Source organism: Pinus tabuliformis, chromosome 5_2, assembly GCF_031772625.1.
Source record: "Pinus tabuliformis cultivar Carrire ecotype Pingquan chromosome 5_2, CPIR1, whole genome shotgun sequence".
Classification (NCBI taxonomy): domain Eukaryota; kingdom Viridiplantae; phylum Streptophyta; class Pinopsida; order Pinales; family Pinaceae; genus Pinus; species Pinus tabuliformis.
In genome coordinates, this window is record NC_142306.1 from 72775726 (window position 1) to 72799473 (window position 23748).

The following is a 23748-nucleotide window of genomic DNA, read 5'->3' on the forward strand; positions in this document are numbered from 1 at the left end:
TTTGACTCATAGTAAAATTTTATTTTGACTCAATAAACCATATAAGCATGAAGAACATGATTTTAATAGAAAAATAAATAATAATAAAAATGAATATAATAATTACATAAATAGTATATTTGAATTTCATTATGAAGACCAACACAAGTTATAATTTCAACACTCCCTTTTAACTAGGGAGGTATTCATAATGACACAAAATGATACTCTCAAACTAAAATATGCCCATAAGAAGGGATTTCGATTGATAAGCATCATCGTAAAATCATATCCAACATTGTGAAAAATAGCAAGGCCTTCACTAACAAGCTCTATATCTCCAGTATATTAGAGAACAATGCTAGAAGGCATAAATTTGGACACCACCATTGCCTCTTTAGGCACATAACCCATCCTTATGTTTGTCAGGTATGTCCTTACAAGATTATTCTTATCTTTTATATCACTCATCCTCAAAGAATATCGATCATCAGGATTACTCTTATCTTGGATCCAAATCCTCAAAGAATATCGGTCCCATATTCTTTCCAATCCACCATTCTCCTTACCAATGCCTTCACTAGGCTTACAACTGTAATCCTCACCATAGTGCATGAAACATAGAGAATACAGTGTCCATCCTCACTCCCTCTCAACTAGAGAGGAAATCCTCACTCCTTATCAAACAAGGAGGAATAACCACAAGTCTAATCTTGTCTCAAAAATTCTTATCAATGCAAACAACTACTTGTTTCTTCTATGGAGATCCATTGTAGCTTCTCGGCTCCCATCTGCATCATACTCTTGAAGCATGAAACACATCAACCTTTTCCTAGTACTTTGACAATATTCATATTGAATCCAACATGTCATAAAATAGTTCATCGAGTGTCTTATGGAGCCAAACTTCTTCACAAGTGATTGTGCAAGCCTTCATATATTATTCCTTCATAACAAAATTATTCTTTCACGCTTTCCAAGAAATTATATCAACTTCTAATCATCAGTAGTATCTCTATCAACATTAGTATTCAATCAATGTGTTCCTAGATTGAACCAATCACTGCTGATACAATGATATCAAAATTATTTAACTTCTTTCCAAAGAGTCTTGTCATTCTTTTGTCATCTTCTCTTTCTAGTTGATATATGTAAACTTCTTCCCCTTTTTATTAAATCTTTCTTTCATTCTTTCATCTAATTGACTTTCTTTGATGTATACCTCAATCTAATTTCTTCTTGTCTTTGTTCTTTGCTACATTCTTCCAAATCGTCCACCTATTAGTCAATCTTATGATAGATCTTGTCTTGACCTGCAACCTTTGTTATAAGACTATGAAAGAATAAAAGTCAAAGTGCATAAAAAAATAACAACAATAATAATTAAATAAAGTAGGCATAGAATACTAATCCTTTTGAGGAGATTCAACTCCCTTTTAATATTGGATCTTTTCATCAACCTTGTCCTTACATAAGCATGATGTCATTCCTGTGAATTTCAAGAGCTATATTTTTATTTTTACAACAAAGGCAATTAGTTAGGGTTATGTTCCTAGGGTTTTCTAATTCAAAAGTTTGCTAGGTTTACAAACCCTAGATTGTCCACAGTCATCAAGACCCGCCATTCAAGAATTGTAAAGCTCTACAAGCAATATAATGGGTTAGATGGAAAACCCTAATGATAATATTGACATGCCATTTATCCATTTTATTTCATGATTACAAGCCTTGGTCTTCACATGCATTCAAATAATTGGTATATAAAACCCTTTTTCTAACACATCTTTGTCTTTCAAGAGAGAAACTCATTCATGACCTAGGAGACTTGACATTAAATTTACTAAAGTTAATATAGGTCATTAGTTCGAAATAATATGCATACCACATTTAACATTACATGTCCTTCCTTGAAAAGATCGTCTCTTTGACATGTGTCCTTTTCTTCCAACAAAGATACTACACATCAAAATTCAATGAATTGGTTTTGTGACTACTTCATGTATTGGTATCACAAGGATAAGCTTCAAATGTCATGACATAGTTCTGAAACGTCTCAATCTAGTATATGAACCAAGGAACTTCCTTTTGGGTTGATTGCTTTGAATAAATTGAGAGATATGTCAGATTCATTAATATAGTAGGTCCTTTTATGTATAGCAACTTGTCATACTTGTGCCACTAACTTTCTATATGCCCACAATCCTCCTTATAGAGAGATATGAGATTGTTTGATATGTTTTCTCCTCAATTATTTGGGTTACAAATTCTCAGCCTATGATCCACTACAATATGATGACATGTCTAAGATCTTTCAACTCTATGGATATGAACAACTATTTTTTGTCGCATTTATCATAAAGGTGACAAACGTTTTTCTATGCATATATTACATTTCTTAGATTCCCAAGTATAGTATTTTCTCAAGATTTCACATGAAGAGAAACTCACATTATCCTTGAATCCTTATTGTAGATAGTAGGAGTCTTGAAATCATTTAGTTTTGGACAGACTTTGATCCCTTTAAAATATCTCTTATAAATTTAACCTTCAACCTTTGGCGTGAGTTAGATAGGCTAGATGTTTAAGAGGCTTTAAACTTCACTGGGTACTCATGATCTTTCTCAAAAGAATCACAAAGAATATTGTAAAATTTAGTGTTTATAGAGAGATCGGATATCTTTCATGGTACTAATATAGTTGTTTGGTGTCATTATGAGTTTTTGTGGCTTGTATCATAATGTCTCTTTTGGGACTTGTATTATAGTATTCCTTGAACGATTTTTATACTTCTGAATTTTTTTATGTTATTCTTGTCATTATTCAGAGATGCATATTCAATGAAATGCCTTGGGAATATATATAGCAAGTTTCTTCCTTTTGAGCGAGGGTACTTTAAATAGATTAGATGATTTGGATACCTTTTTCAGGGATGAGTAATTTCATTTTTGCTTTTGATCTCATAACATATATTTCTTTTCTAGGTTTCGAACTAGATTCCTTGGTCTAGTAAAAATTCTTGTAATTCTTCACCACCATAAATTATTCACAAATGCTACCACATGATCAAACCTTTTGTCTAGGGTTACCACATACTATTTTCGTGTCACAAATCTATAGGGACTTCACATATTTTAGGACTTTGAATTCTTTTCATACCATAGGAAATGTCCACAGGAGCTCAGGTTATCAAAACGTGCATTGTATCTCCATAGGAACAGAAATTTCATAGATCTAGAATCATATATATAAAACAAAAACTTATATCATGTACAAGAACAAAAATGGCATCGAGTTTAGCCTTGAGTCTTCATGTATGCTTCATAATCTTTGTTGATATTTCTCAGATACTTCTTCATGATAGTTCTTATTTTAAGGAGGTAAGAAACAATAGAACCTAGGAGATGGTGAATATATGCTCTTTCACATAGATATGGACCTTTATGTCATAAGAAACAAGACTAAGCATTCCTTATTCTTCAGCTCAGAGTACAAACAAAGACTAATGATAGTAAATTTCATACTTCCCTGAGTGTATGCTATAGACTTCGGATCAATATCTTAGACTTAAATTCGGAACAATGATACAGACTTTATGAGTGAGAGAGAACTAAAAATATTGTTATAATGATATTATTCAAATAAGCCAACAAGATTTGATCTTCAGACTTCCTTCCTTTCACCTTAGCCTTGATACCATGTTAAAAAGTTAGGATTCTTACATATTAGGGTTGATTTCTCTTAGCTTGATGATTACTTGTGAATGATCATTGGCTTCTTATTAAATTTATATCTCCTTCATCAAGCAATTATAAAAAACATACAAAACATGAAGAACACAAGAGACAAAGAACACAAGAAATTAGGCTCCAAGCTAGGGAAAAACCCCACAGGGGGCAAACCCAAGAAATCCTCTTCTTATAGAATTAGATCAAAGTGAGATATCCAAGACCCAAGACCAAGACCAAGATTTCCACAAAGATAATATTTAACCCTCCTCTAAGCCATCTCTAACAAGTCATAGTCAACAAAAGTAAACACTGGTCAAATCTCTAAATTCTTGTCAATTTGAAATTTTGAACAATTTCGACCCCAGAAATTTCGGCCTTGTAACAACCTCAAAAAACCATAGAAAGAATCATTTAGTCTTCTCTTCCCTTTGACATCCTCTCTCCTTTGACTTCCCTGGTTTTTCTTCTTATCTTGGCACATAAATTGATGTGAATGATGAGTGATCAAATGAGGTCAAATTTCCTTGTATTTATACATGTCCTAGAGGTCGAATTGCTACATCTTTAGGCTGACTTGTGTTGAAAATGGGCAACAAGAAATGCTAAAAATAGAAGTGCTAAAAATAGCACTACTAAAAATAGCAATTTGGGTACCAGTGTTGGATTGGGAAACAAGGAATGAAAAATGGAAGTGATAAAAATAACATTCTATTTTTAGCAGTTCAGGATGGATTCCTATTTTAGTGAGTCCCTGGACTAAAAATAGGAATTAAAATTCAAATTTGATATTAACATCAGTTTGTAAATTAATTAATTAATTCATCTTGAGTTAATTAGTTAAGGAAAAACAAACTTGAAGTCGATGTGAGGACATGCAACAATTTATCTATTAATTGAGGAATTTATCCATTAGTTAAAGAGATAAGGATGAGTTGTAATTAGTTGGCTCAGTTAACTGAGGCAAGTCCAGTTAGATTAATTTAACAGTTTGTTAAATTAATGTGAGTCCAGTTAGTTAATGCTTGCATGCATGTAATTGCTGCACTTCATATAACTGAATATTCTCTCATAAATAACTCATGCATGTCGGTTTAGAGAAAGACCCAGTTGAGATCAGAGGAGGGACAATGTACTATCAGTTGGGTGAATTTTATCCTATAAAGTAAAATCACCCAAGCAGAAGGATTAAGATTCCTTGAGGATTGTGCAGTTTTACAGGGTGTGATATTAGTGTGACAGATCAGTGTTACACTTGGTAACAGGAGGATCACCCAAGAAAAAATGCACAAGGAAATAGGAGGCTTGGAGGGCAGAGGAGAAGGCTTAGGAGAAGTCTTGATTGCTTGTGAGCATCCAAGAGGATTGCACTGAGAGATGGCTAGCTGTGAGAGCTAAGGCTTTGTGTAATCCTGATGTATTTCTACCTTCATCTGTGAGGATTGTACCGAGAGTTGGCCAGCTATGTGAGAAATAAGGCTTTGTATAAATCCTATGTATGATAATACAGAGAGTGGGGAATTAGGCTGAGGCTTTCCCCGGGTAAATTCTTTTGTGTTATGTGTGATTGATTCCTTCTTATCAGTTATATGTGTTCTTATTGATGTTGCTCATGGTTGATTAAGCTTCCGCTAAATTGTTTGTAGAAGTAGATCAAGTGTTTTAATTTAGTATATTGCATTATCAGGTGATCTACATGTGGTAATTTCTACATGGTATCAGAGCACAAGTGATCAAGGAAGAACAATATACTGAGAGGAGATTTCAAAGTTTTGAGTTTTGGGCCGAGAGTTTGCAGAGAAGATCTGAAAATTTATGTAATTTTTTTTTAGAAACAAATAGTAGATTTGGATTCCTTGCAGAAAAATATCCAAATTCAAAATAAAATCTGCTGAATTGGAGCTCAGATGACGGAGATATCGCTAATTTAAAATCAACTCTTTTTCTAGAAAATTTTGTGACGATGGGAAAGTGGAAATAGATTGGTGTGCTAGCCAAGAACCTATATTCACTTAAGGTACAAGATGCATGCAAAGCCTTGAGGAGAAAGGCAAAGGTTAGATACTTGGTGGTTGAGAGGGAAAGTAAATTACCTCTCAACATGCAGAGCCAGAAGAAGTCTCAGACGATTGTGGAGGAGCCACGATTGGTGCAGCAACTTCAGGAGGTTGTAGAGCAGCCACAACAGGGGAAGCTGAGAGGAGATTGAGTAGAGACATCTACTCATGCAGAGACCTCTAGTAGGGGGAAACTTCAAGCCAGGTGAGTAGAGGGATCACATGCAACCATACCTCTAGGTAGGAGGTGGGGCGATGTGGAGTGATCGTTCTAAGGAGGAGGGGTAGGATCCTTGAGGTACCCAACCTCTTTGATTCGACTTTGCTACAAGAGCCCCGATGAGGAGTAGCAGAATTGACTAATTGGGTAGAGACAGATGTAGATGGAGCGGCAGAGAGAGCTACAGTGCAGGGAATCCCAGGACAGCGCAGAGCTAGCAGGCTGCAACAATGCGAGAGGCACAAGTGTGTTGCACCAGTGCAGGGTAGCACAGAGAGGTGTGCAATGGTGCGAGATGCATGGAGATGTTGCAGTAGTGCAGAGGTCAGAGAGGGAGCACTTGTCAGTAGCAGGTAGAGCTTCAACATCAGAGTATGTTTCTAGCCCAACAGAGAGGTCAGTTGGGAGTTTTCTTTGTTCCAAGAGTTTTTGGAGCAACCACACATGGCAGAGGTGTTGCATGCAGAACATTCCGAAGGCATAGGCTCAGGTTCGAGAGGAAGCCTTTCTTGTTGAGAAGGAGTGTTGAAAACGGGCAACAAGAAATGCTAAAAATAGAAGTGCTAAAAATAGCAGTTTGGGTACCAGTGTTGGATTGGGCAACAAGGAATGAAAAATGGAAGTGCTAAAAATAGCATTCTATTTTTAGCAGTTCAGGATGGATTCCTATTTTAGTCAGTCCCTAGACTAAAAATAGGAAGTAAAATTCGAATTTGATATTAACAACAGTTTGTAAATTAATTAATTATTTCATCTTGAGTTAATTAGTTAAGGAAAAACAAACTTGAAGTCTATGTGAGGACATGTTACACTAAAAAATGTCACCATGGCTATTTACAGTTAGTATGGCTCCATCAACAGTCATGCTATCCTCCTGGGCAAGTCTCATGCCTCTGCTCTCCATGTCAAACTTCAAGAAAGAGAGAAAGTCTTTGTAAATGTGTTTATCTCTGGGTACGCAGATTCTCTCGGCCTTACCTGCAGGTACGCACCTAATGTTCACAAAATCTGGGTACTTGTACGCTTTGTATGTAAAGGGGCAGGTGCGTACCCCTGTAAAGGTCAAAAAGCGCAAGTTTCACTCCAAAAAAGTTACTTGTGGTCATTTATAGAGGCTTCTAGAAGTATGTTTGACGTGTATGAAGCGCCTCCAGATGGTTCATGTACCCCTACCAAAGAGGAACTTATCCCATCAATAAGGGAGCTATCCCATCCAAAGAGGGGCTTATCCCATTGATGGTGGACCTGATTAACTTCCTCTTGAGAACTATAAATACAGGCATTGGTCCAGAAGGAGGGGGGGTTGGAAGCTAAACATTTCTAAGGGTAGATGCTGCTGGAATTAGGACTCCCATTTAGAAGCTTGTGAGGAGAGATTACTATCTTTGCTTTTTCTATTTGGAAGTGGGTGAGCTTTGTCAAAGTAAAGGAGAACTCTTGATGGACCCTGGGAGGGACTTGCACAACACCAAGGCTCAGGTTGTAATTGTTCCTTTTGTTTCCTATTAATGCAAATGAGTCCATTCTTCTCAATAAATTGTTATTTATGAGTTGTTTCATGTACTCCTTGGTCTATGTGTTAAGTATGTTTTATTTTATGAGATTATCAAGTGCTATTTAATCGTTTGATTGTTAGTGAATGCAGGTTTCGAAGTGAAGGAGGAGCTCATCCGGATCAGCGAGGCTGGATTGCTACAACAACGTTGGACTACAGGTAGGATCTAAACACTTGATTTCTTATATAGTAAATGCATGTTTAGAGAAGGATTGCTCTTGTTTGTCTTGTTTGTCACTAGAAAGTCTTAGGCTCCTAGGGAGGTTGGTTGTGTCCGCACTATCGACTCTTTCCGCCTGACAGGACATGCAACAATTTATCTATTAATTGAGGAATTTGTCCATCAGTTAAAGAGATAAGGATGAGTTGTAATTAGTTGGCTCAGTTAACTGAGTCAAGTCCAATTATATTAATTTAACAATTTGTTAAATTAATGTGAGTTCACTTAGTTAATGCTTACATGCATGTAACTGCTGCACTTCAGATAATTGAATATTCTCTCATAAATAGCTCATGCATGTCAGTTCAGAGAAAGACCCAGTTGAGATCAGAGGGACAATGTACTATCAGTTGGATGGATTTTTTCCTATAAAGGAAAATCATCCAAGCAGAAGGATTAAGGTTCCTTGAGGATTGTGTAGTTTTACAGGGTGTGAGATCAGTGTTACACTTGGTAACAGGAGGATCACCCAAGAAAAATTGCACAAGGAAATAGGAGGCTTGGAAGGCAGAGGAGAAGGCTTGATTGCCTGTGAGCATCCAGGAGGATTGCACTGAGAGTTGGCTAGTTGTGAGAGCTAAGGCTTTGTGTAATCCTAAGGTATTTCCACCCTCATCTGTGAGGATTGTACTGAGAGCTGGCTAGCTGTGTGAGAGTTAAGGCTTTGTATAAATCTAATGTATGATAATACAGAGAGTGGGGTTTTAAGCTAAGGCTTTCCCCGGGTAAATTATTCTATGTTATGTGTGATTGATTTCTTATCAGTTATATGTGTTCTTATTGATGTTGCTCATGGTTGATTAAGCTTCCGCTAAATTGTTTGTAGAGGTAGATCAAGTGTTTTTCTTTAGTACATTGCATTACCAAGTTGATCTACAGTGGGAATTTCTACATGGTATCGGAGCTAGCTGATTTGTAGAAAAAGTTCTACATGGTATCAAAACTAGCTGATTTGTAGGAAAAATTCTACAAAATTCTACAACTTGTCCAGGAGGGCCAACTTTGTCTTGTGGATGTAAAATTGACCTTTTTTGACATAATAAAAAAATGCTTTTCCTTTTATTTAAAAAATTCTAAATGGGACTTTGAATCAATTACATTTCTTTGACTCATAATAATTTTTTCTTTTCACTCAATAAACCCTATAAGAATGAAGACCATGCTTTGACAAGAAAAATAAATAATAATAATAATAATAATAATAATAAAAAATGAATATAATAATTGCATCAACAGTACATTTGAATTTCATTATGAAGAGCAACACTAGTTACAATTTCAACCCTTGGAACACTAAATTTGATTCAAACTTGAACTCCAAATTTAGGCCATTCAACTCCAACATTCATCCCACCTATTATCACTCAGGTTGTTCCCAAAAGTTGTAAGAAAGGGAATACGGCCGAGGTAACCACAAACCAATCTTTTAGATGCAGATTCTAGCCCATCTGCATCCAGAGAGGGCTCTCTCTTTATAATTTAGCTTTGTTTTGAAGTGTGTTAGGCTAGTTATGAGGAACAAGGGTTTTGTTTTGAGTTTGGTTGGAAGGTTTCAATAGAAAAGTGAGGTAAACTAAAGAGTTTCAGTCCATTGGGCATGATGGAGTCAAAGAAGGACAACTTTGTGGATTCGGTTTCTAAATAGAAGAGGTATCACAGAGCAAGGTACTCAGAAATGGAACAATTTAAAGGGTGAAATCAGATGGAATGGAGTCAAATGGGTGAAGGGTAGTCAAGAATCCTTCATCATATTTGACAGAGAGAAAATGGCTGAATACTGCTAAGGAGCAATTAAGAATTCCTTAGCAAATAGTCAAGATGAAAGAGTCAGGGGAAACAGGAGCAATTAAGAATTCACTGTTCATACTAATTCTGAAGAAAACATAGAAAATAGTAAAGATTGAAGACAGAGTGCAATTAAGCAAATTCTGAATTATTCTTTCTCTCTACTATTTAGATCATGATACATAGATGATATAGAAAAAAAAGAAACTGTAAAACACAAGTTAGAAAGAACTTATTGATCCATAAGATGATTCAAGAATTCTGCAACATGGTCCTTAGCATCGATTCCTCATCCAGTAGGCTAGAAAAAAATGATTCCAACAGCCTTTTGTTCCAAAATTTCAGTATTACAATAAAAACTATGAACATCCACCAACCAACCCCAAATACTTCGTCTGGGGGGGTATTTATACAAAAACATCAAAATATCTTACAAAATATCTGAAGAAGATAATATCTGATGACAATTAATGCTTCTTTTACAAGAGATAGAGACGAACAGTCTCGAAAACAGGGGAACAATAAATTGATGCAATAAATTGATGCTGCGATGACTGTTCCATCTTTATGGGATGTACCGGAGGTAGGTGCTGTGAGTCGGCTCACAGCTGTTTTCCACTGGTACTCTGTGCTTGTTTCTGCATCTTTGTCTGATATGCTTTAATCCTGATCATATACGCTTTGACCCACTTGATCCTTGTTCATCTCTGTTTATATTGTCGCGGAACAATAACCCAAAAGCTTTGCTTTGTCCAAGAGAGACTCACACAATCCCCAACATATCTTCCCACCACTGTTGATCTAAAAATTTATGCCTATGAAGTTTCCTCAATGTCTCATCAACTTTTGTATATCTAACAAAATTAGGCTGGAGTTGAAACAGATGTTTTACCTCATGTTCAATATAAAATAAATTCTCCAAATTATCATAGAGACTTTGGCATAAAAGGGGTGATTTTTCTCCTGAAGCACTTGTTGATGAATTAACCTAATCAACAGCATAAGTGTTCAACTTATGTATGTAATCTGTGTGTCTCATTAGCCTATCATTATTCCCTAAAAGACTTGGCAGTCCTTTATCCTACAAAATTGTAAATCTTTGCATAAAAGAATTGATTTCTACTTGCATATCCTGGAATCATTTTTCTAAATTCTGCATTAGAGTTTTCTTGGTTAGAACTCTTTTGATATCCAAAATTGTGCTTGTCCTGTCTGGGATGCCGAGCTATTCCAGATGTTCTCTATTTCTAAAATTAAAAAGGTGAATGAGCCTGTTGGCTTGATCAGGCATTTGTCCTAATAAATCTCTTGCTTTTTGGATTTCACCATGTGCTGCATTCACCAAGTCGATCTGCTCATAAATTGTCTGGATAGATGGCAAAACATCACTAAGGGATTGAGTGATGTTGGTCCAAAGGATTCCTTTGATTTCTGCTAGAGGCTTGTCCATAGTGAGATCCTTCTCTAATGCTCTGACTTTGTTCTACAATGCTTTAACCTCTCTTGTTTTCTCTGCCACATTAATTTTGGATTTATCATAACTTTGTTTTACTTTTGCCAATTTCTCCTTTACTTGCTTTAGCTCTGACACTTGGAGTTTCAATTCTTCCATGGCTTTTATCAACTCTTCTGTGCTCATACCTGTACTACTGCCTGGTGCTGCTCCTGTTGTTGTTGTACCTGTGATTACTGCTGTTGTCACTACTGGGACATTTAGGGCCAATGCTGCTCCAGTTGTTGAGGGGACTGCACTTGTAACTGTAGGAATTACCTCAGGAGGCTGGGAGGTCGACTCTCCCTGCTTCTCTTTTAATGCTTTTTCAAGTGCCTGCTCAGTATCAGTCAGTCTTTCATTGAGTTTCATGAGCAGGTCCATCATGTCTTCCTCTGATTTTTTCTCTATTATTTCTGCAGTCTGAGGGTGTCTTGAAGGAGGTAGCTTCAACTGTTTCCTTAGGGCAGCAATGTCCTCTTCCTTTTTCTTGATTAGTGCCTTTATGCCCTTGGCATCTTTGGGATCATGTTCCAGATCCATAATGATTTCTTCCAATGATTTGATTCTATTATCTTTGGCCACAGAAGAAGCTTTTTCCCAATCTAACTGAGTAGTTGTGTTGTCTAAGGAACTTTGCAACTGGTGGGCCAACATTGCTTTGTCAGCCAGTGTAGAATAAACCATTTCTCTAGTCTGCTTGTGGAGCTCAGTCTGGTCCAAGGGGTGAATATCTTTAGCTATGACCTCTAAGTTTGTCCTGATATAATTTGCTGTAGACTGGGGTTGTTGCACCTTCGGCTTAAAATAACTCATGATCATTTTGTCTTCTTTGATGTCATAGGCAGACATCAATATTTTCTGGGTTGAGGGGGCCATTTTTAAGTATTGATTATAAATTTCAATTCTCACGGATAATTCCTGGCCTTTATCTCTGTGAAGGTCTATTTGATGTTAGAGGGTTGTTTGTCTTGTGGCCTGGTAGATGACACCTCAACACTATGTTGCCTTTCTAGCTCTTGCTTATGTGAGCTGGTTGATGTATCTACCACTGGGGAAGTCTGTTGGCTGATTACCCTCTCACCTCTTAGGCTGTCTATTCTTTCTTCAATGATTTCCTCTTCTAACAGAGGATCCAATCTCTGCCTCTTTGCACTTGGTTTCTCTGCAGGTCCACTAATAGGTGTGGCCTCTTCTCTGTCTCTCTTCTTGCCTTTTTCCTCATTTAGAGGAGTTTGTAGAGCTGGGATTTCAGCTGCCTTAGATTGGGCTGGAGGAATTTTCACTTGTTCCTGCTCTCTAGACCCCCCTGGCTGATCGGTCATTATTGGCTGCTCTGTAGTTTCCACTTCTTTGCCCTTTGAGGTGCCTGTGATTGATGTGCTGGTTCTCTGTGCAGGCTACTGAGAAGTTCCAGCAGAAGATGTTCCAACTGCTGGTTATTGAGGCAGCTTGAAAGATACCTGTCCAAAAGAGTCCAGGTCAAGAGTTTTTTCAAGATCTTTCATAGCTTTTTCCATTTTTTCCTGTTCAGTAATTTCTTCAACTAAGGTCCCTTCTACCCATTCTTCTTGATTTGCATACTGTTCAATTTCTGGGATCCTATGATGTATGTACACTGACAGCCTTTACCTTACCCTTCTGTCATTTATGAAATTACATGGATCATATGGCACCCACCCAAAAATCTTCTTCAATTTGAGGTGGTCTTCTAAGATCTATTCAGTATCTTTCCATGCATCTCTATCATGGATAACATAAGGGCCTAACTGGTTTTTTATCCTTAGCTGAGCGTTCTTCTTTATATTATAAAAGTGGGTTAAATATGCATGGATGAGCTGCCTAAAATATTCTAATGCAAATAACCTCATGGGCACATATCTTGGCAACTTGAAGGGGCAAAGTTGACATCCATATATTCTGTTTTATGTGTGATTCTGGTAGAGGTACCAGTCACCTATTCTGTATTTTTTGGAAAGCTACAAAATCCTCTTCATATCACCATAAATTCTAGGAGGGGGAGCTCTTATCAACAAAGTGGAGGTTGGGTGTACAAATAAGTCAATGAATTCGCTATAGGTATAAGGGGAGTCATAGTCATGGAAGATTGAGCTCCAAAAGATCACAGACCTCCGGTTTCCTTTTGAATCTAATTTCCTGATGGGAAATGGAAAGCTGTCTTGCTGATAATATAACAATAGATGGTATATGTAAGATATGTATTTGAAGACACCTTCCCTCTCCAAATTCATGAACTGAGCATGGATTTTATTGGCAATGAAAGTGGCATAGTCATACTTGACAACAGGGGGCTGTCCTGGAGTAAAGATAGATAATAGAACCCGGGTGATATCATCCAAAAAGTCACTGGATCTAAATCCCAAAATCAAGGATATCATATCAAGAATTAGTTTTCCAGTCTCAGTGAAAAAGGCGCGCAAATAAGGAGGAGGGCCTATAGGTTGGTGCGTTGGTATCATGAACATCTGGGCACCAATCATTGCCATGCACGTCCATGAAAGTCACACATGTTAGCTCAAAGGATCATGCAACGTCCCAAAACTTATAGAAATGAGTTATCTCTGAGTTGGGTAATTGAGAAGCTTTTTCAAGCAAAAATCCCATGGAAAGAGGAGCCAGAGGCTCAGTGGAATGAAAATGTAACATCTCATTGATGGATTCAGCAGTTATGGAGAAAAGGACAGTGTTGGAAGGAGACATAACAACTCTATGAACAGGGTCATAATTGGCACAACACTGGTGAATGATGTCTGGGAAGACATGGACTGAGGGAAGAAAGTACATGGGAAGGTTTGATTCCCATAGTCCAAAAATGTCAGAGTTGCTTAGATGGCTGTCTCTGATTTGGCAGAAGCTTTGCAGATGATTCCTGTCACCAGTTAAGTCTTTTATTTGGAAATCTTTGTCGACCAAGGGTAGATAGTTCAAGTCTTTATGAGGTGCATTGATGGGTGTGACATTGAGGGCTACAGGGGATTCCATGTTTGGTTCTTGTGTTTTCAAACTGGAATTTAGAAATGTTGTGGAGAATTGGATTGAACAGCAGGTCTGGGAGTATTTTTGTGGGCTAAACAGACTGCTCTTGACTCGAGTTTGGTTTCATAGGTAGAAATTTTAGTTGAAAAGAATAATTTACAGGATTACCAGTAAAATGATAAATACCTGAACTATGGAGGAAAACTGAGTAACTGTAGGTTGAATGACGAAGGGCAGAGTGCGCTGCTGAAGGTCTCCTTGGTCAGGTGGCAGTTGAAAAGCTGGGACATCAGCTCTGGTCATTGTTTTGCATGGGAGTGTGAACAGAGAGAATTTGCAATGAAAATGACATTTCAACGTTTTTTAACGAAATTACGGGTTGGCGGGTAATTTTTGACATTTATTGACAGATGACGTCAGCCTGATAGGACACTTTGTCGCGTAGCAGAGGGTACGGAAGGGTGACGTGGCGGTGACGTGGTCGTGACGTCAACTGAGGGCCAGCGGGAGGGTGGTAAGCTGTTTGCCCCGCACCGCTTATGGGCCAGAGTGGTTTTGGGCGGGGAGGCAGTGAGCACGACAGGAATGCGCCACGCGTCCACGGTACGGGCGCAATACCGCCAATCCCCCGGGCGTTAAAGTTCGGCGGCGGAGGGGGTCGCGATATGCATATTAGCCGTTGGATGAGCGGGCCTAGATCTAACGACTAACGAGCGTCGGAGCTGGTGGAGGGTTATGGCGCGGGGCCCATCCACTAACCACGTTTTTTAATTGCATCCGGCGTAATATTATTGGTTGTCGGGGTTGGTTTAAGTTATTAATTAACCAAATGTTAATTAAGTCTTGGGTTTTTCTTAGCGGGTTAGGTTATTTAAAGGTTTCAAATAAACCTCCAAATCCCGAATTACATAACGATATGGTTTATAATTAAACCGGGGAGGGATATTAGAATATAGGGGTTTTTAGTATATTAACAATATATGGGAAAGGGGAATTTATACAAGGGATTTATATAATAAAGTTATTGGTTAATATGAATATGATTGGAAGCAAGCGCTAAGTCTAATGTTAAGAAACTTAGGCTAAGGGAATGAAAAGGGTTTTACACAAGAAATGTGGCTTTGTGCCTAAGTAAAAACGTGGTTCTATTTAGGGCTCTTATGAAATGAGATGGAGTAATTTAAGAGGGATATTAAGCAGATCTTAATATCTTTGAGGGGAGATTAGTAAGTGATTGGGGAGAAGTGTGAAGGGAAGTTAGTCATGCTTTGTTTGATTTGTATCCAAATATCTTCAATGGTACTTGTGATAGAAGTAAGATTTAATCATTCTGAGAGACAAAACTTATCACAAGTTTCTTTCTGCAACACCAAAATTTCCTACCCAGCCTATTATACCTAACATTTCTTCTTCTTCTTCTGTGGGTGCATTTAGACTAGCAAACCCTTATAAATCTTCTTTTCTTTACATTGTAAGCCTATCTAGGTCAACACTTGTAACATCCAAGGGCTCAGTTTAAACAGTTGAGCTCCTTTGCTTCTCTACCTATCTACTTATCTGCCAAGTTTAAACAGTTTGGACAAATTTTCATTCTCTATCTCTAAACAGGAAATTCAAACATGAACTGGCCAAGATTAAGCTGTTTGGCCATTCCTCAACTACAGCATGAAGTTCAACAAACTGCACATGATACTTTATTTACAAAAAAAAAGTAGTATTGGCATTTGGATTTGAACACTTCCGTGGTCTTTTTGTTTGGGGTTCATTTCTTTCATTTTTTATTTTGACCATTTGCCTTTTCACCCTTTGATTTTTCTTTTAGGGTATACCCTTTTTTCATTTTTTAATTTTTTGAAACCTTCATAATATGGAAACCTTTATAACAAGGAAAGGTATGAAAATATTGTAGAGATAATCAAGTCAATCATGAAATATGACACCTATTGGTATAGGAGCATAACAATGGCTCCACTTGGGGATGGCTTTTCCTTGGTGAAAAGTCAAGAATAGCAGGTCAGATGGCCTTCTGTACAATTCTTGCTGCACTCTGAAATCTTCCTTTGCTATGAATAAACAAAATTGTACAAAAATATTATGTAAAATATATACATTTATCTTGAGCTGAAAACAAAAATAGTAAAATTCCTTCACTGTTTCTCAAAATTTTCTGCCCATTCCTTCCTATTCTTATTGTTGTAATAAACTGCAGAAACTGAACTTCGCTATGTACAAGACAGAGACAGGATGTATTAAAAAACTAGATCAATATAGTGTTTTAGCATCCGACCATTCACTGGTCCATCTTCTACTTCTGTACCATCCAGGCTTTTCAGAAAGTAAGTATTGTTTCCATGTGAAGCCTGGATAATAAAAGGTTCCTTCCACAGGAAGTCAAACTTCCCATGTTTTCCTTTATCTTCTCTTCTGGAATCCAATTTCAAAACTTTATCTGCTATGAAAAAATCTTCTGCCTTGGTCCTCTTATCAAATATCTTCTTGAGTTTTTCTTGTAATACTTGGGATCTTTGGTACACCTCTTCTCTAGTTTTCTGCAAATGTATAGTCTGATTTATCATTCTTTGAATGTCATTGGGTTGTACCTGAGCTTCTTGCAGTAATTTCGTTATAGGTACCCCTAGAGATGAAGGAAATACAACCTCCATACCATAGAATAACTCATATGGGCTAGTCTCAATGGATCTCTTGGTAGTTAATCTGTCTGCCCATAGTGCATTGATAAGCTTCTTATGCCAGTTTTTCTTGTTTTCTTCCAATACTTTCTTAATGATATTGATCAGGCTTTTATTGGAGGACTCAGCTAGATCATTACCTTGCGGGTAATAAGCTATGGAGTGGCCTAAGGTGATATGGTACTTATGACAGAAACTGATCATTCTCTTGGATTTGAAAGCAACAACATTATCAGTTATAATTTTTTCAGGGCAGCCAAATCTAGACAAGATGTTGGTTTCTAAGAATTGAATGATCACTGAATCATTGGCTTGTCTACAAGGGATGGCTTCTATCCATTTGGTGAAATAATCTGTGGCAGTCAGGATCCATTTATGTTGGCCAGAAGAGGGAGGATGGATTTCCCCAATAAAATCTAAACCCCATTGTTGGAATGGTCTTTCAGTGGAAATTGGTCTAAGGGGCAGAGGTAAAAGTTTCCTCTTGCCTTAAAAAATTTGACATTTATGGCAAGCAGTGACAAACTTTTTGACATCAGCAAACAAGGTGGGCTAGTAAAATCCAGCCCTTAGAATTTTGTCAGCAGTTGATTTCCAGTACAAATGTCCACCACAGTCCCCTGCATGAAATTCTCTGAGTACCTTGTCAGCTTCATATTTTATTAGACAATTTAATAGAACAACTTCATGATTTTTCCAAAAAAGAGCACCATCTAAAATAAAAAACTTTGAAGCTTTCATTTTCAAAAACCTTTTTTTTTGTTCTGGATAACCCTGGAGGAGCCTGCAGGTTTAATAATACATAACATATATCAGCATACCAAGGTGATTGTAAGAAGGCCTAGCTGATTTGTGGAGTCGCCATCTCCTGTTCATTATCCAATTCATTGATATTCAGGGCTTGGCAATTAGTTTCAGTTATGAGTTTAGCTAATCCCTGTCCTTTTATAAGTTTTGTAGGTTTTATTTCAATATTATACTTTAATATAGTAGCAATCCATTTACTTCTCTTTCCTTCAATCCCCTCTTGGGCCAGGATATCTTTGACAACAGTGTTTGGTACATAGGCTATTATATGGGAGTATAATATGTAGACTCTGAAATCTTTGATGGCTTTCACGAGTGCATAAGCCTGCTTTTCCATGATTGGGTATTTTAGTGGTGCATCCCTAAGTGCTTTACTGAAAAAGGCTATGGGTTTTTTGCATCCTTGATCATCCTTTTGTAGTAAAACAACAACAATAGTGTGTTCTGATTCAAATGAGAAGATTATGAAGTCTCTGTCAAATTTTGGGCTTGTAAGGACTGGTGTTTTGGTCAAGGCCATTTTAATTTCTTCAAAGTCTTGTTTAGCTTCTATTTTCCATTTAACCTTGGAATCCTTTCTCAACATATTGTTCAGTAATCTGATTAATTCAGCGAGATTAGGAATGAATCTTCTTAAAAAGTTAATTTTTCCCAAGAAAGCTTGAAGTTCTTTGATATTTCTGGGATGAGGTATTTGTAAAATGGCTTCTATTATGTCAGGATCAATTTTGATGCTGTCTTTGGAGATTATATGACCTAACAGTTTGCCCTCCTCTAGACTGAACAAGGATTTTTTAGGATTCAAGGAAATACCATACTTTCTACATGTTAAAAACACTTGTCTCAGATGATGTAGATGCTGCTGATATGATTTGGAAACACAGTGAGATCATCTAAGTATATGACTAGAAAATCATGAATTTCTTTAGCAAAATCTATGTCCATTGCTCGTTGGAAGGTTTCCCCTGCATTCTTGAGTCCAAATGGCATTTTCACATATTTGAAAGTTCCCCATGGGGTTGTAAAAGTAGTCTTTTCCTGATCATCAGGATGAACTAGAATCTGGTTGAAGCCTGAAAACCCATCCAAAAGGGAAATTCTAGAGGCACCTACTACCCTTTGTAAAATGTGGTCCATCTTGGGTAAGGGGTAGTGGTCTTTCAAAGAAACCTTATTTACATTCCTTAAATCAACACCCAATCTGATTTCTCCTGTTTTCTTTCTAGTGGGCACTAAATTAGAGACCCAATCTGAAAACCTGATAGGTGCAATTATCCCAGCTTCATACATTCCCTTAACTTCTTTTTCAATTAGAGGGAGTAGTACAGGGTTGACCCTTCTGAGTTTTTTCTTGAATGGCTTTTGATTTTCTTTAAGGGGTATTATATGTTGAATAATAGAAGTATCGTAAGATTTGAGATCTTCATAGCTCCAGGCAAAAACATCCTGGAATTCCTTGAACAGTTCAACATATTTAAGCTTTTGGTCAGGAGGCAAAGTTTTGGATAATTTTATCATTTTAGGATTTTCTTCAGTTCCTATGTTACAGTCTTCTATGTTTGAGTTTAGAGGCTGCATTTTGGGTTTCTTTGGAATATCATTAGAATCAAAAAAATCTTCCAAAGGAGTTAATCCCGTGGGCAAATAACTGTCTTTTAAGTTAATGACTTTAGATTCTGCTTCAATAACCTCATCAATGTCTACTTCTTTAAGCTCTTACAACTCTTCCTTAGTAAATTTCGTTGGGTGAAGAATTTGAGTTGAAGTTTCTACTGAAATGTCTGTTTCAATTTTTTCTATTTGATCAACTTCACAAACAGTGTCCGTGTCTATATTGGTGCTAGAAAATTCTTCTTTTAGGGTCAATAAATTGTTAATCTGAGTGTCGCTGTCAAACACTTGCCAATTTTTTACATTGTCAGGTATGGTGGGTCTGTGTCTAATCTCAGCTATAAATTGATGATTGGGTTCAAATGGCAGTTTACAAGTGCTGGCAAATGTTGCCAAACTGTGAACATGCAAATTATGTTTCCTTGGAATTTTTGCAAGCTGTGTTTTTAGAAATGTATTGAGGATCTCAACTGCTGCTCCTCTGTAAGATCTTAACCTGGGATCATTTGTGAGGAAGTTCCCTTTTATTTGTCGGATGACTAAATTAGAGTCACCCATAACTGATACTCTGATTGCCCCTAAACTTTTGATCAATCTAAGTCCTAGCAACAGAGTTGTTACACTAAAAAATGTCACCATGACTATTTACAGTTAGTATGGCTCCATCCACTGTCATACTATCCTCCTTGGCAAGTCTCATGCCTCTGCTCTCCATGTCAAACTTCAAGAAAGAGAGAAAAGTCATTTAAAGTCAATTATCTCTGGTACGTAGTTTCTCTTAGCCTTACCTGCGGGTACGCAACCCAAGTTCACAATACCTGCGTACTTGTACGTTCTGTATGTAAAGGGGTGGTACTCTTGTAAAGGTCAAAAGGCGCAAGTTTCACTCCAAAAAGTTACTTGTGGTCATTTCTAGAGTCTTCTAGAAGCATGTTTGATGTGTATGAAGCGCCTCTAGATGGTTCATGTATCCCTACCAAAGAGGAACTTATCCCATCAATAGGGGAGCTATCCCATCCAAAGAGGGGATTATCCCATTGATGGTGGACCTGAATAACTTCCTCTAGAGCACTATAAATATAGGCATTGGGCCAAAGGGAGGGGAGGTTGAAAGCTGAACATTCCTAAGGGTAGATGCTGCTGGAATTAGGACTTCCTTGTAGAAGCTTGTGAGGAGAGATTACCATCTTTACTTGTTTCCATTGGGAGGTGGGTGAGCAGATCAGAGTAAGGGAGAACTCTTGTGGACCCTGGGAGGAGCTTGCACAACACCAAGGCTCAGGTTGTAATGGTTCCTTTTGTTACCTTTTAATACAAATTAGTCCATTCTTCTCAACAATTTGTTATTAATGAGTTGTTTCATATACTCCTTGGTCTATATGTTAAATATGTTTTATTTTATGTGATATTCAGGTGCTATTTAATCGTTTTATTGTTAGTGAATGCAGGTTTCGAAGGGAAGGAGGAGCTCATCCGGATCAACGAAGCTGGACTACTACAACAACGTTGGATTTCAGGTAGGATCTAAAACACTTGATTTCTCATATTGTAAAAGCATATTTAGGGAAGGATTGCTCTTATTTGTCTTGTTTGTCATTAGAAAGTCTTAGGCTTTCTAGGAAGGTCGGTTGTGTCCGCACTAATGACTCTTTCCGCGTGACAAAATGGCGACCATACTGGGGACTCCATGAATGTGTTTGAGTTCTTTTTGATTTGATATTTTGGTCTGAGAAAAATTTCTTGTTTTCTGATTTTTGGTTGTCTAGCTGTGTATTTGGGTGGGTTAGCTTAGAGTCAATTTAGTTTTTTATTTTTCTTAGCCTTGCCAGCAGTACGCAGTCTCTGGGTTTGACACAGTGCGTACTTGTACGCACTGCGTCTTTGTGCACAGTGCGTACCCGCGCCTGTGTGAACAGATGACCTGCGTACCCCTGTCAATTTTGAGAAAATTTCAATTTTTGCTTTTTGCTCTTTAGATTTTGCTTTCAATTTGTTTTTACTGCCCAGATCCATCAGTTTACTGTCAAAGATCTTCACCTGAACTTGTCCCGTTAGTGTCGAGGGTTTTGGTGGAATTCATAGGGATTTTGCCTTAGGGTTTGATTTTTAACTGGTCCTGTAGTGACTTTGGCGTTAGAGGTTGTCAGACTTTGGATCTCCCTGGTTTTGATCAGTCCTCTTAGGAGTCGGGCCTGTCATAGAAGTCACCCTAGTGAGAGACCTACCTTTGTGTCTTCTCTTTGCGAATATCGAAAAGTTTGTTTGTTAAAGCCTTGAATTCCATTCTTGAGAAAAAAGAACAAAAAGATTTCGATTTTGTTTTTTGGTTAGTTTATGATTCTGCATGAACTGATCCTTAGTTGCATTTTGACTAAGTAAAACATCCGGGAATCATCCTTGTAGGCTTTTGTCCTCATTATTTTTTTCTTTTAGGTAAAATTCCTTTTAATTTGCTTTTGAGTGAATTTGATTTGATTGTCTTAGATTTGTTAAATTCGATTTGATAAAATAGTTTTACATGCTTTATTAACATGGAAAAAACACAAAAATTCTTTTGGAAAAAGTTTGCTTTGGTAGCATTTGTAGACTTTTGGGAGAAAAATGAAATTTCGTAGAGTAATTAGTGGTCATGAGTTGTGTGTTTTGAAAAGATAAAGAGAATTGTTTCTTTGATTGTCTTTACTAAGAAAGTTGTTTTCTATAAAATTTGCATTTTCCAACTCTCTTAGTTAGGAGATTCATTGAAAAGGAAAAGTAGTGTAAATCATCTTAGGTGCATCTTTGTAGTGGTTGCGAGTCGAGTCTACACACCACCAGTTTCATCTCCACTACCTTTTGTCTTTAAGAAAAACCATAAAATTAACGCTTAAAGTAAAATCAACGTAGTAACTTTTATTTACTAGGGCTCTGAAACACCAATTTAGATCAGGCTAGTGTCTTGGAGTAGGAGAGTAATTAACTCTCCAAGACAACAAAACCAAACAAGTAGTTTATCTTGTGATAGAATAAATCGAATTGTTTCATTTGTACTCTGGGAAAGCTCCTCTTAAAGGAGAAGCACGAGCTCGTGTCCGAACTAGTGAGGGGATCAATCCTCCCTCGTTGGGAACGACGCCAGACACGCACGTATTACAAACGGTAAACCTCGGATTAACCATTGTCGAGGAGCCAGGGGTCACTTGTCGGTAAACCTTGGATTATTGTCAAGGAACCAGCAAGGGGATTGAGCTTGATACTCTGCCCTTGCGTGCTGTCGGAGTGTAGACTGTTCCCCCAGGTGCATTTGTTGCGGTTGGTAACCTTAGTGACCATTATCTTTAGGATTCTACCGAGGTGACGGTGGAGGGAAGATCCCACTGTACCTGGAGCAGACGTCGGCTAGACTCACTTGGATTTTCCGGGGGGTTCACTTCACTCGAGACGGTTAAAGTGGAGGAACTTGTGCCGGTATATTCATTAAGCAGGTTGCCGGGGTAACTGTTCCACCCGCCATTTCTGTACTGAATCCGGCGATGTTGGGTTTCATCTCCAACTAGCGTTTTCGGTCTAGAAGGCTACTGTTTGTGCTTGGTTTGATGCCCTAGATTCTTTAGGCGTATGTTTCAAATTTGTTTGGTTCTTTAGAGACTTTAGGTGGTTTGCTTTGAGATTTTACTTTGTTTGCGTGTGCAGTAGTTAAAATTTTTAACTGTGGCGGAATTACTGAGACAGTCCCGTAGACTTCGGGGCAAGTCTCCTGAGGTTGTTTCTGTGGCCGAATTGTTGAGGAAATCCCGTAGACTTCGGGGTGAATCTCCTCAAGACGTGCCAAGTCATTACGAAGGTTTAAATGTCCTTGTAACTCCTCCTAGCGGCAGTAGAGTAGGTTCACCAGAAGAAGGAGAGTCTTCGTTGGTAGTCCATCAAGATTACCAAAGTCTAGAAACAGGTTATAATCTTGAAGCAGTTGAAGTTTCTGAGCTTGCTGGTAGTTTTTCATCTACTAGTGATATAGGCGAAGAACCTGAAATATCTGAACCTGTTACTCCAACTTCTAGTGTACCAGATTCACCTAGGGTAGAAAGAGTCATCACCGAAAATCTTCCTACTGGTTTGATAGCTATTGAAGAACTTGCTCCAGAGGAAGAATTAGGCGTATCTACCCTTGAAGATCAACCTACTATTGATCTAAGGGAGCGTGAATCTATCTTTTACAGTCCTCCTAGAAGTACTACTTGGTACCTTTCGTTAACCAATTATTTAGACAACTCAGGGGTAGGTTTTTCTCCACCTCGTACTCCTTTTCCACCTGGAGGTATTTATACTCCTGTAAATATGTCTGGTCAGTCGTCCGTGTTCACTCAATCTCCTGAATCTTTCTTACACGGCAGTCCTTCTGTTCCCACCGGGTATCAGTCACTTTCTGGTACCTTTGCGGGGGCATCTCCTCAACCCATTGATCATGGGTTATTAGCTGGAAACAATGGTAATAAACCGTTGGGTGTAGGGGACATTTACATGATGTCAGGTTCAGTTCCCGTTTCTCAACCTCAAGGTGGCCAATTACCGCCTGGGGGGCAGCCTCAATTAACACCTGGGGGGCAACCTCAAGGTACACAAATTGTGTCTGG

General features: G+C 37.8%; 1 protein-coding gene across 1 annotated transcript in view; it reads left to right on the forward strand.

Moving 5' to 3' along the window:
- LOC149157604 (uncharacterized) overlaps positions 1–12489 on the forward strand; it is a 37305-nt gene extending 24816 nt beyond the window's left edge. The window contains exons 4-5 of the mRNA XM_089433740.1: positions 11124–11301; positions 12433–12489. Coding sequence (XP_089289866.1) covers positions 11124–11301; positions 12433–12489 — 235 coding nt within the window. The remainder of the gene's footprint in view (positions 1–11123; positions 11302–12432) is intronic.
- The last annotated feature ends 11259 nt before the right edge of the window (positions 12490–23748 follow it).